This window comes from Falco biarmicus, chromosome 1 (assembly GCF_023638135.1).
Source record: "Falco biarmicus isolate bFalBia1 chromosome 1, bFalBia1.pri, whole genome shotgun sequence".
Lineage (NCBI taxonomy): Eukaryota > Metazoa > Chordata > Aves > Falconiformes > Falconidae > Falco > Falco biarmicus.
Window position 1 is genome coordinate 19,497,231 of NC_079288.1, and position 12,888 is coordinate 19,510,118.

Consider the following 12,888-nt stretch of genomic DNA (forward strand, 5'->3'; position numbering starts at 1 on the left):
AGCCGGTGCTTGACAGGCCGTGGCGTTGACTGGCCGGGGGGTGCTGGTCTTGGAGCGGGCAGCATTCCTGCTGGGACGGGAGATCAAGGCGCGCATGGAGGGAGATCCCAGCTTGTGCGGCTCCTGGGAGCTCGCAGCCTCCCCGTGGTCGCCGTGTCCCTGGGGCTGCTCCTGGCCCACCCTCGCTCAGGGTAGAGCCTTGTCCTGGTCCCGCTCGGGTGAGGATGGAGCCAGGAGCCACCCAGGGTGGCTGGTGAGCGCCAGCTGCATTGCCCTCGTTGAAGTGGGGAGCTGGTCACTGTGGGGTGCCCCACCGGTGGCACCCTGGGGTTCGGAGCAGAGCTGGCGTGGGCCGAAGGCTCTGTCTGCAAGGCTGGTGGCAGCAGCTCATGTGACCACCATGTCCCCTGCCCCACTGCCAGCTGTGCGCAGCCCGTGCCCTCACCCTGCCACCGGAGCCGCGTCCCAGCCCTGTGCACTGTCCTCTGCGCTGGGGGACAGCAGGGTGGCTCTGGGGGTACCATCCTGCTCGGGGTCAGCCGGCGAGCAGGAGCAGTGGCAACCAGCAGCAGGGCTCTTGGCTGCCCTCGGGACCCTCCACGTGCCCCCGGGGCTGGGCAGGGGTGCAGGCAGGACAAAGGGCCCTGTCCCACGTGCCCTGCGGCAGGGCGGCCCTGCTCCCAGGGGTCCCCTGCGGCACCTGGGTGTCCCCACACCAGCTCTGTGGTGGTGGCCTGGGGGACACTTGGGGTCCCTCTGCCCTGTGGGGTGCAGGGCTACAGGGCTGTGTTGCCCTCAGGCGCTGTGGGTGCTGAGTGGGCAGTGGGGCTGGCAGGATGGGGATAATCCCGTGGGGCTCACCTGGGGTGGGGGGACTCTTGGGGACACTTTGCCTGTGTCCCTGCTCTAGGTGCTGGGGTGCTTGTGCCACAGTTTGGGGAGCACTACAGGCCCCTCAGGACACCTCTGGGTCACAGCAGGGACCGCAGACAGGAGGGGACGGTCCCTTGCGGCCCCCAGGTCCCAGCATCCTCATGCCTGGGGACAGGCTGATGCCAGGGCTTGATCCTGTGCCACCTCCTACCAGGGCCTGGCCAGGCTGGGGGGAGCATGGGTGATACTGCCCCTGTTCCCGTCACCCAGAAGTGACAGTGGGTCTGGGGACACCTTGTGTGGCAGGGCAGGGTCCTAGATAGCCGGACACTGCTGCTTATCGGGCCCCCGCGCAGACGGTCCCGGTGGGGGGGTTATCAGCTCCCTGCAGGCGGTTTCCAGGAACACCGGAGTGTCCTGGCGCAAACAACTGGGCGCAATGGCACGGTGCTTGCTGCAGGATGTGGCCCTGTGGGCACAGACAGGCCTGGGGACATGCAGGGCTAGGGGACACGTATGACTGGGGTCATGCACAGGCAGGTGACAGTCATGGTCAGGAGCTGCAGCCATCTGGGGACACGCGTGGTCAGGGGATAAGTATGGCCAAGGTCATGCGCAATGAGGTGACACAGTCCTCCTGGGGACACACACGGCCAGGGGGACATGTCCTTTGCAGACACACAGCAAGGAATACATCCCCCCGGGGGACAGATCCCGCTGTGGGGGGCACATACAGGCAGGGGACTTGGACTCCCAGAGGACATGTCCCTGCAGGCTGGGGGACACATCTTTTTTTGGGGGGACACACTGCTAGGGGCATATCCCTCAGGGGAGCACATATGGCCAGGGGACACAGTGCCCTGGAGGCCACCCACTTCAGGGGGACACAGGCTCCCTCCACCCACGTGCATGTGCCTCATTTGGGGGTGCCTATGCAAGGTGACCCCCTGCACCTACATGTCCCCCCCACCATCCCCCTGGGCCCCATCTCCATGGGGCTGCCACCCTGCCATGTCCAAAGCTCCTGTCCAGCAACTGGGAACCAGTTTGGGGTCCCCTCATCTATGGGGGGGACCATACTGAAGACCACAGGGGTCAAGGCAGGAGGACAGGGGGGCTTGCAGGCGGTGCCCATCCCCAAGGCCCCCATGGGCTATGCCAGGCTGGGGGGAGCTGCTTTGGGTGTGCCCTCCCTAGGCATGAAGGGGTTAAGGGGCCCCGTCCAGCTGTGCAGTGCAGATGTGAGATATGCAGATGAGGCAGAGCAGGTTTTATAAGGCGGGTGCAGCCCCAGCACCCCACAAAGCCCCAGTGCCACCCCTATAGGTAGGTGCCACCTCCTGGAGAGCTGCTGTCCTGCTCCAGGGTGGTGGGACTGAGAGGGGGCAAAGATGGGGTAGGGGGGGATGCTGGGGTCTGGGGGCTATTGGGAGCCTCCCTCCATCCTTCCCTGGGGTGGTGGGACTGGGGGGGATGAGGGGTGCTTAGGGGGGTGCTGGCGTGGGGAGGCTATTGGGAACCTTCATCCCACTGTGGGGCAGTGGGACTGGGGGGGACAAAGGTGGGATTGGGGGGATGTTGGGGTCTGGGGGCTATTGGGAGCCTCTGTCCTGCCCTGGGATGGTGATACTGGGGGGTACAAGGAGGGAGTAGGGGAATGCTGGGATGAGGAAGCCATTGAGAGCCTCCATCCTGCTCTGGGGTGGGGGGACAAAGAGCGGGTAGGGGGGATGCCAGGGTGGGCAGCCCACTGGAAGCTTCCATCCAGCTCCAGGGCAGTGGGACCGGAGGGACCGGGATGGGGTAGGGGGGATGCCAGCATGGGGAAGCGGTGACCCGGGTGCTGTGTCCCTAACGGTGCTCTCCCCTGTGCAGATGCTGCTCGCCGCCCGCCCCGCGCGTGCTGCCCGCCGCCCTGGGCAGGATATCATCATATACTGTAAGTTCGCTATGAGACACTACAGTATAGATGATGTACTCCCCTGGGGGGCACCCGCCCACCGGCCCGGAGCCAGCAACGTGGGACCCCGGCGTGGGGCATGGAGGGATGGGGGGCACGGGCCTGGGATGTGGGACACGGCACCGGGGGCAGGCTCGGGGGGCACATAGGGTGGGAGCTGTGGGGATGGGGCACCCCCAGTGTGAGCAGCTCCAGGCTCAACCAGGGACCCGCGGCCGGCGGGGAAACCGTTACCATTACTGAGTTTAGTAATGGTAACGGTTCTGCCGACGGCCGGGCACGCGGCACGGCATGGTACAGCACAGCATGGCATGGCACGGCACAGAACGGCATGGCACAGCACGGCATGGCGTGGCACAGCATGGCATGGCGCTGGAGCCCTGGGATCGGGCACAGGGCAATAAATGTGGTTACGGCACAGCGGCTCCAGCTCTCCTTCCTCACCATATCTCTGGGGTCTCTGGGCCCAGCTGTGGGGCTGGGTCACTGGGATGTACTGGGGTGTTAGGGGGTGCACTGGGGCATGGAGTGGGACAGGGAGCGTAGGGGTGTGTTTTGGGGTACTGGGTGCCTCAGGGTGCGGTGCTGGGGGCACGGGGGTGTGGGCAGGGTGCTGGGGTGTATTGCTAGGTGCCCTGGGGAGAACTGGGGGGCACTGGTGTGTGTTTTTGGGGGACTGTGGAGACTTGGGGAGCATTGGGGTGTATTGCAGGGGAAGCACTCGGGTGGACAGGGTTGCACTAAAGAGGGGAACTGGGAGTACTGGGGCTCACTGGGGAGCATGGAGGAGTAGTCGGATGCACAGGGTGGGTTGGAGGGGCGCTGGGCACCCGGGGGTGCACTGGGATGGACTGCGGAGTGTCATAGGGGGCACTGGGACACATTGGCGTGTGTTGTGGGGGGCACTGGAACACGCTGGGGTGCACTGCAGGGGACACTGGGGTGCACTGGGGCTCACTGGGCTGTGTGGCGGGGGCACTGGGCACCCTGGGAGCGCTGGGCTGTGTGGTGGGGGCACTGGGCTGTGTGGCGGGGGCACTGGGCACACTGGGAGCGCTGGGCTGTGTGGTGGGAGCACTGGGCTATGTGGCGGGGGCACTGGGCACCCTGGGAGCGCTGGGCTGTGCCGGGTGCCGCCGCCCTGCACCGCGCGGTATGGCCGGCAGGGGGCGCTCCTGCTCCCATCCCCGCCCGTGCCCCTCTTACCCGGCGGCCCGCACCGCCCGCCGCCCGCTGCCGCCCCACAGCCCCCTGCGGCGGAGCGCGGCGCGCTGGTCCCACCCGCCTCCTCTCTATGCTCCCGCGCTTTCCGCCAATGAGGACGGGCGCCGCTCGCGCTCCCACGCTGCCCCGTGGCGGGGCAAGATGGCGGCACCCGTCGCCTTGGCGGCGGCGCGGGCGGTGCGCTGGGCTGCGAGGGCCGCGGCGGCGGGGCCTCTCCTGCTGGGGCCAGGTGGGGCGGCCGGGGCCGAGGCCTCGCTCCGGGGGCGGCCGGGGCCGGGGGGCGGTGGGCGGGCCGAGCCGGGGTGGGTGCGCGGGGGCTGGCCCGAAGGCCCGGGTGAGCGGGGAGCGCCTCCCGGGTAGCCGCGGGGGGTGGGGAGGAAGGAAGCGGCGCGATTTTGGGGGCGTTTTGGGTCCGTGCCGGGTTTCGGTCCATGCGGTGTTTGCTGGTGCTGTCGTTCCAGCTCGTCTCCTGGAGAGCTGCGCCCCGCGGGCCGCCGCGACCCCCGCCCGCCGCAGCGGGAGCAGCTCCGCGCTGGGCAGCATCCTGGGCATCCCCGCCGAGAAGCCGGCTGACACCCTGGGGCAGCACCCGCCGCCCGTTGCCACCAGCAAAAGTGAGTGGTACCAGCTGCCGCCCGGGTCCCAGCGCTGGGACCGATGATCCTGACCCCCTGTGGGCTTTTAGCAACGTTCACGCTCCTTCTCTCCCCTGGTAGAGGAACAGTACCGTCTGTTACAAAATCGGCCTGACCAGCCCCAGAACCCCAAGGTTTTAAGAATTGCCATCATTGGAGCACCCAACGCAGGGAAGTCCACGCTCTCTAATCAGCTCTTGGGCAGAAAGGTAAAGCTGGGCTGGAGCAACAAGTTCAAACTGCTAAATTACTTTTTTGACATATTCTGGCTGTGTAACATGTTTAGTTTCTTACAGGTTTTCCCTGTCTCTAAGAAAGTGCACACAACCCGATGCAAAGCCCGGGGTGTTGTCACGAGTGGGGGCACACAACTGGTAAGCTTCCACATCTGCTTCCACCTGGGGCAGTGGGGAGTATTAGCCAGGAACTGTCGGGTTTTCTTGTTTGTATCCCACGGGGTTGCTTCTAGTTGCACAAATGGGAAGTTTTAGCTTGGCTACTAACTGCAGGCAAACTTAAAAGATTCGTCTTTCTTCTTTCTAGATCATTCTGGACACACCTGGCCTCACTAGTCCCTTTAAAGCCAAAAGGTATCACCCACTGCTCTTGTGGGGAGAGCGGGCCAGGGGTGGGGGTTCCTGACTGTCAAGGTTTGATAAAACCAGAGAGTGATTTCCACTGGGCAAAGTTTTTAAAATAGGAGTGATAGGAATGTATATTTTTAGCCTTATTTTGGTCCCTTTGAGTTTTTTATGGTTGTAATTTCAGTAGCACACACAGCCTGTGGCATCCTTTGAACTCTGTTATGTTTGATTCTGCATATGTGCATGTAACAAGGGATGTCACAGCCTGTAAGGCGGCTTTGTGTCAGCTGGGATGATGGAAAACACTAGATTTTTTCCCCTGCTTTGAGGGGAAGGAAGAGGATGGTGATCAAGTGTCTGGCTTACTCATTTGTATTTGTCTTGCAGACATAAATTAGATGAAGCCATGCTGACAGACCCATGGGACAGTGTGAAACATGCGGATTTAGGTGGGTGCTCAGCTCCTCTTGGATCAAGCCAAACCCTTTATCTGCCACAGAAGTTTACAGCCCTATAGCTGTGGCATCTGGATGTTTACTGGGCAGCAAAGGCAGCTCTGGGAGCATGGAGTAGGAGGGAAGAGCAGTGAAATTATTTGAAATATTGAGCTGAGGAGGAGATAAGAATTGCCTGGTGCCAAGGGGAGGCAGCTTAGGGTAATATTTGGGCTTGGATGTTAAGTTTTAGCATGTGTGATGTCATTAGGATAGCAGGTGTAAACTGCATTTAATTTTTTTTATCAATTAGAATGCTCCTTTTTAGTTCCATCCATGTGCTCTCCTCTAGAACTAGAGGGGGAAGTAGCAGTACGAGGGAAGTGGGCATAGGCCGTAGGGAAGCTGAAAATGAACATTTTGAAAAATGCAGGTTCATCATATTTCCCTTGCTCTTTTCTGGCAGTTCTGGTTTTGGTGGATGTGTCGGATCACTGGACACGAAACTCCCTGAGCAAGGAGGTGCTGCGGTGTCTTTCTCGGTTCCCCCAGATCCCCAGCGTCCTGGTTCTGAACAAGGTGAATGAGGAGCTTGCTCTTTCTGCCTTCTACAGTATGTTACGCTGGTGTCTTCAGGCAGTACCCAGCATCAGCAGTGATGTGTTTTCAGGTCACTGAGTCTGGGTGTGCTAAAGGACACCGGTTTCCCCCACTGCACCGGAATATATAAGTGTGTATAAATGTATATATGTATACATGTTGTATGCTCATGCATCCCTGAAGATACAGGCTGCAGACTGGGGTTTAAATCAGCTTTGGGAAGAGGAGCTGGCACCACAGTGGGGATGGCCAGTGAGATGGAGGTGTTGCTGTCAAGATGACGGTGTTTGGACAAACTGTGCTGGAACTGCTGACACTCTGGTTTGGCCTGTGGTCGGAAGACTGTCTGATTCTGTTGCAGAAGCCTTGTCCTGCAGCAGCTGCCTCCTGTGGGTGGTTTCTTCTGGCTCCTTCAGATCCAGGGCCTAGCTGCCAACCTCATTTAGGACAAATTTGTGACACCTGTCTCTCACTTTAGGTGGATCTTCTAAAGAAGAAATTTATCTTGCTGGAACTAGTAAATGACCTAACAGAGGGAATTGTAGGTGGAAAGAAACTGGAAGTGACATCTGCATTTAAACATAATTCCTGTTCTTCAGCGAAGTCTCCTCTTCAAATCACTGAGGCTTCTCCACCTGAGAATAGGGCTCCTGTGTCTCAGTGCCTGCAGGAAACAGATCAAGCCCAAGAAGGCTCTAGCTTGGGCAAGAGCAGTGATACGAAGGCTTCCGAGTCCAGTCTTGTCACAGAAGCAGAAGGGGCAAAGCACTATGGACCCAGAGATCTAGAAAATACGAAAGGCTGGCCGTGCTTCCAGGAGATCTTCATGCTGGCAGCTCTCCATGGGGAGGAGGTGGATACACTGAAGGTAACTGCAGTCTGAACCTCTGTTACGCTTTGAGGCTGGTGTGCTCTTACCCTTGTGGGACCCCGGTACTTCATACTGAGCTTCATCTCCTGTGAGGAAGCAGCAGAGCTGCTGTTCTTGGCCTGGGGTGTGGCAGAGGGATGTGTTGCCTGTCACTGTGGGGTGTGTCTGTACTGTATCTCCAAGTTTTCTGTACAGAATTCTTCTTTGGAGCTGTCCAAACAGCAGCTTCTTTGTAGTGATGCAGGCACCCAATACTTTATCTTTCAGCTACCAGATATACTGTGGGCTTTTGTAACTCATACAAATGGCTCTAGGGAGGTGTGATCCTTTGGTGGGGTTTATGAGTTTCAGGAGCTTCCCTTTCTCCTTTCCCCACCAAAGATACTAAACAACTGCCCTGATGCCTGACTAGCAGCAGCGTCCTTGTAGGTGACTTGCTGCCAGATGAGCACAGGGGTTGGTGGCACCGTGTAAGTGGTACGTGAAAGCTGATGGGTGTGATGTGTGTTTTGTGCTCACAGCAGTACCTCCTGATGCAAGCTAAGCCAGGCCCTTGGGAGTTTCACAGCAGGGTCTTGACCAGCCAGTCACCTCAAGAGATCTGTGATAATATAATCAGGGAGAAGATACTGGAGTATCTGCCACTGGAAGTGCCCTACGGCGTGGTTCAGGTGGGAAGCATGCACAAGCAGACTTGCCTTTGAGCTGTTTTATTGGAAATAGTGATGATGTGATGAGGATCCATCTGTTTGAATCTGTGAAGTCTTCCAGAGTTTTTACAAACCCTGGAGGGTGACTTGGGACTTGCCCGTGGGGTGCTCTGAGACCCTGTCTCTGAAGGGGGGCCACCCTTGCATGCCTGTGTCGGGGAGGGAGCGGTGTCTGTGGCTCCTGAGGCACTTTGCAGGATCACTGAGTGCACGCTTGCTGTTGCAGGTGACAGAGATGTGGGAGGAAGGACCGAGTGGGGAGCTCCTCATCGTGCAGAAACTTGTGGTCCCAAGGAAGGCTCATATGGTGAGTAACGGCAGAGAGATGGGGCATGGGGGGGTGTGAATGGAGGTTCCCCAGGTCCAACACATGTGCATCCTTGCTGTGATCCCCTTTCCCTCACCTGGGGGGGTCTCTTGGGAAGAGCCAGGTGCCTGACCGGCACAGGCTGATCAGTAACAGCTTACACCTTTCTGAAGTTGTCCATGGTCTGATCTTGAGATGTCTCTGACTGCTGTGTCCCTTTTCATTGCTTCTGTGGCTACTCTGCTGTTTTCCTGGGTGGTTTCTCCCCGCAGTTAAGCAATGTAAGGATGAGTATGATGATCTTTTCTCTGGGTTTTAATACAGATGATGTTGATTGGAAGAGGAGGTAAGGTTATCAGCAGGATTGCTCAGGAGGCTGGCCAGGACCTGATGAACGTTTTCCTGTGTGATGTCTGCTTGAAACTCAGGGTGGAGATGAAGAGTTGAGCTCTTTGTGTATGTTTCAAGAGCCCTTGAGCTCTCTGGTCATGTGGAGAAACCAGTCCTGTTTGACCCTGTGGGTATCTTGGCACCTTTTGTTCAATCTAGAAACAGAGGATGATGGAATCAGTGTAGTGGGCCGCCGTGGAATATATTATTCTTTCTGGGAGTAGCCCAAACTGAAATAAAATCTTCAGACCTTCTACGGCACCTTATCTTGTGGACACTGGGCACGGACATCAGAGAAACAGCTGCACCTTTACAGAGCTGTCATCCACTTTTGGGCTACGTCCTCCATCCTTGCTGTGAAGCGTTTGTGCCTGGAAGGTCAGGAGCAGAACTTGCCTCTTAGTGGACAAAGGGTTGCAGCGAAGGGTCGTCAGTACATGCCTCTCACTTCTTCTGAAGGCTGAATCGCTCCAGCAGTGGTCACACGGGAGGAAGAGGCTACCCCAGCCCACGAGGTGGTCTTGTGTCGGCTTTGCTCCCTGCCCTCATGGAAGTTTTGCCCAGGCAGCCTGAGTGGCAGGTTTTCTGGCCACCTGAAGTGCTCTGTAATGGCCGAGTGTGACAGAGGGAGCTCTTAAACTCTCTGTAGATCATAAAGGTCGGTGGTTTCCAACTCCTGTGTGGGAACCCTTCCTGCAGGCTTGTGTACACCACCCTTTTAGATGACTGCCAGCTGCTGCTTTCATTTTGACCTCTTCTGTGCGGTAGTTTGTAAAAATGCTTGTTCCTTCTCTTTCCCCTGTCACATTTCCTAAAATGACACACCTCCTAAGCAGTTTGCTGTTCCTGGCACGTGGTACTTGCTCCAGAGGCTGAGTCTGGTCTGGGGGTTCCTGGAGAAGTGAGAAACGGAACCATGATCCGTTCTTGGTGTGTGTATGAGCTGCTTCCCTGGGTGCCGGTGAGAGGAACAGGGAAGAGAATGGCTCGTTGGGCTTGTGAGCATTTGCTGGAGCATATTAATCAGAAGGGGAAACAGAGCAGGGAACAGGTGTCTTTCTGCCCCTGTGCATTTTGTTTCTGGTGCCCAGTGGCGTCCTGCCTGTCCACATTTCTGGATGTTTGGCTGACAAACAAATGTTGAGTGGCTTGGTCTGAAGATGCCACTAGCGGCATCTCATAGATGTTTACTTCTTCAGAATGGCTTGTTCATCACGCAGAACCAGAGCAGACTCCCTTTCTTAGGAATTTGAATAGTTTATTGCACCAGAGTTAGTTCAAAGTCATTACTCTTTGCACCAAGGTCACAGATACAAACACAGCAACTAAAGAAAAGCCCCAAATGGGAGCAGCAGCAGGTTCTGCAGATCAGGGCTAATGGGATATCGGGATGGACAACATTTGGCACAGGTCAGGGTGAGCAAGGCTGAGGGCTGGGGCACCGTGTGCCACGCTGCGGAGCCCTTGGCATGGAGTGCGGTAGAGCTGGGCACCGTGTCCACATGTCTGGGCCCCTGCCCTCCCTGCCAGTCTGCATGTGGACCTGGTGTTGGAGGCTTGAGTTTCAGCTCCCCACGCACCTGTGCTGGGGTGTTTGGAGCACTGGGTAGCCTCTGGCCAGAAATCCAGGTAAATCTGCCACGTGCTGTTATAAATGAACATCCCTGAGGAGTGAGGAGAGCCTGGGCTGCTGCCCCAGCAATTGAGCGAAGAGATCTGGTGGGGTCCGGTGGGGACGCTGCTCCTGCCCGGAGCCCAGACCTGCTGAGCAAATCCCGTGCCCACCGTCCCTCTCTGGTGGGACCTGGAGGAGGTGCTTTACCGGCGTCGGGAACACAAGATTATCTGGAAAGCAGGCTTGGGAAGCCTGCACAGAGCCTTGTTCCCCCGAGCAGGGGCTGCGGTGGTCCCATGCACGCTGATCGCCAACTTTTGTATTTTCCTTGCAATAAAAGAAGGTCCCAGCCCCAGCGATTGCCGCTCCTCTGCTTCCCTCCATTGCCCCATGCACTGCCATGTGCTCCCAAAAACCGGGGCACTTGTGTCTTTCCATCCTTCCCTGCCCGGCTCCGGTCCCGGTCCCGGTCCCGGTCCCGCTGCCCCAGCCCTGGCTGCGGGAGGTGATGCCGGGGGGGGGGCGGGTCCTGGGGGGTCCCGGGCTCCTTCCAGGCGGGAGGAGGGAGGGGGGCGGGGCTGAAAGTCTTTTGCCACCCCAACCTGCAGCTCCTTAATGAGGTTTGATAATTAGGTTAATAAGCCCGGCGCTGCAGCCGGGAGGGGCTGTAATTGGCTTCAGCGGGGCGGCGGGTGCGCGGCCGGGAGCCGGGCTGGGGCCGCAGGGTGAGGGCGGGACCCCCGGGGGACCCCCCCCAGCCGCGGCGCTGGGCGCTGTAGGCGCTCCCGGGCGCCGCCAGGGGGCGCCGCGGCGCGGCCCTGCCCTCTCCCCCCTCCCCGGCGGGGCCGCGCGTGCGCGGGGCGGGGCGGCGGGGCCGTTGGCGGGCAGCGCGCGTGCGCGGGAGCGGCTGGCGCAGCCACCACGGCGAGAGCGGGCGGCGGCGGCGGCGAGCGGCGGGGCCGGCACGGGCACAGCGGCGGCGGCGCCATGAGGCCCGGGCAGGGGCACCGAGAGTAAGTGCGGCCGGCAGGGCTGACAGGCGGCCGGCGCCTCGGCAGGGCGGCGGGACCGGCGCGGCCCCCACCCCCCCCCCACCCCCCCATTGTCCTTCCCGGGTGTCCCCTCCCCCCATCCTCTGAGGCGGCGTGAGGTATCGCCGCTGTCGCGACTCTCCCCTTGTCGCGACAGCGCCTCGGGGCCGCTGGCGGGAGGCGGCCCCGGCCCGCCCGCCTCCCCGGGGGCCGCCTCCCCTCAGCCCGGAGCTCCCCGGCGCGTCCTTGTGAGGGGACGGGGGGAGCGGCCCGCCTAGGCCCCCCGCACCCCGGCCCCTCGCAGCCGGCTTCCATCGCCACTGCACGGCGGGAATCGCGATAGCACGGCAGCCGTCGCGACAGAGAAGTGCCTTCAGGAAACGGCGGCGGGGCGGGGGGGGGGATTGCGGTTGCAATGTGTGCAAATCCTTTGTGTAATCCTTCCCCCAGCCAAGTGCTTTTGCAAGAGGTATCGTTAACAAATTGTTCGTCGTTTTTATTTCCTACCAACGATTTTTTCGAGCGTCTTAACGCAAGCGTGAAGGCAGCTGCGGAGCTTGACTTGTCTGTTTTCAGCCCGCTCGTGCAAGCAAAGTCCTTAAAGGCTTTGGCCGTGCCGCATACCAGCTTCCCAGAGCAGCACCTGCGAGGGCTCGTGGACGCCTCTCCTCCTCTTGGCATCGCCTCCCAGCGCTAGGTACAAGTTTTAGGCTAAATTGCAGGTGCCAGTCACTTAGTTCCGTGAGAATTCATTGTACTCGCTTCTTGCCGTGGGCCTTCATCCCATCGAACATCGCAAGAAAACCTAAGCTTACATGGAAAACTTTTTGCGACGGTACTTTCAGCTCTTTAGTGCGCAAACCCTGTTCTTTGTTGCGCCGGTAGCTGCAGGAGAGCACGCTCTCAGTAGATGAGGTTGGGTTCCCGAGTGATGTCATTTGTGCTGGAGCAACAGTGATGACTTTGTGATTTAATAAATCCTACTGGACGTGTTGGGCTTCATGATTTTGTGTGTACACTGTAGAAACTTCATCTGATTCAGCAGCCGGCTGAGAAAATTCTGTGATCAGTGCTACGCAGGCAGTAAGGGAGTATAGTGATGATAGCTGCTTTTTCCTTTCAGTGCTTGTATTTCTGTATTTCAGCTAAAGAATCTGAACTTGTTAGCGGCCATTCGTTTAAGTAAATACCCAAAACAGTGGGGAGAGATGTCGTTGAAGTATATTACAGATAATAAAGGTGGAGAGAGCAGGCTCACACAGCCAGCAGCCTGGGGAGTGGAGGATGCAGGGAGAGTGTTCAGGTGGGTCTGCTGTTCTGTAAAGCCAGTCCAGAGGGTCTGAAAACTCTGGAGGGGAAAAAGCAGCAGCAACAGAAAGCGAGCAGTGGCAAATTAACTGACCAGTAATTCTCAGTTAGGGGAAGCTTTGGGTCAAAAGCAAGTAATCGTCAGAACAAACAGAGGGTGAGATGTGTAGTAAAGACTGAGCTTTTAGGAGAAGATACTTCCACAAAAGAAAGGCTATTTATTTTTTAAATTATGCATAGTGAAGTTGGGTAGAATTTCTGAGGTGAAGAAATCAGAGACTGACCCTTCTCTGGGGGAGTCGCGGGTTGAGCTGGAGCTAGAAGATGCGCTGATGAATAGGCTCTA

The 12,888-nt window shown here is 58.7% G+C and overlaps 2 protein-coding genes across 8 annotated transcripts in view; both read left to right on the forward strand.

The window, feature by feature from the left end:
- The first annotated feature begins 2,112 nt into the window (after nt 1–2,112).
- Nucleotides 2,113–10,558, forward strand: ERAL1 (Era like 12S mitochondrial rRNA chaperone 1). Of its 2 annotated transcripts, XM_056357618.1 has the most exons (12): nt 2,113–2,199; nt 2,749–2,812; nt 4,519–4,671; nt 4,774–4,901; nt 4,989–5,066; nt 5,236–5,282; nt 5,664–5,725; nt 6,177–6,289; nt 6,789–7,178; nt 7,703–7,852; nt 8,118–8,198; nt 8,523–10,558. In XM_056357618.1, exons 2-12 carry the CDS (start codon nt 2,749–2,751, stop codon nt 8,643–8,645), a joined length of 1,389 nt encoding a protein of 462 aa, XP_056213593.1. In that variant the 5' UTR covers nt 2,113–2,199; the 3' UTR covers nt 8,646–10,558. The 2 variants fall into 2 exon arrangements, with proteins under 2 accessions (XP_056213593.1, XP_056213518.1); XM_056357543.1 differs by lacking the exons at nt 2,113–2,199; nt 2,749–2,812 and adding an exon at nt 4,148–4,286.
- Nucleotides 10,559–11,075: 517 nt separating this feature from the next.
- FAM222B (family with sequence similarity 222 member B) overlaps nt 11,076–12,888 on the forward strand; it is a 38,878-nt gene continuing 37,065 nt past the window's right edge. For 2 of the 6 annotated variants that reach the window (XM_056356435.1, XM_056356981.1), the window contains exon 1: nt 11,076–11,216. The gene's annotated coding sequence lies outside the window, so the exon portion shown is untranslated. Of the gene's footprint in view, nt 11,217–11,304; nt 11,932–12,888 lie in introns of those variants that run through there. The other 4 variants (XM_056356516.1, XM_056356682.1, XM_056357079.1 and 1 more) reach the window with 4 other exon arrangements.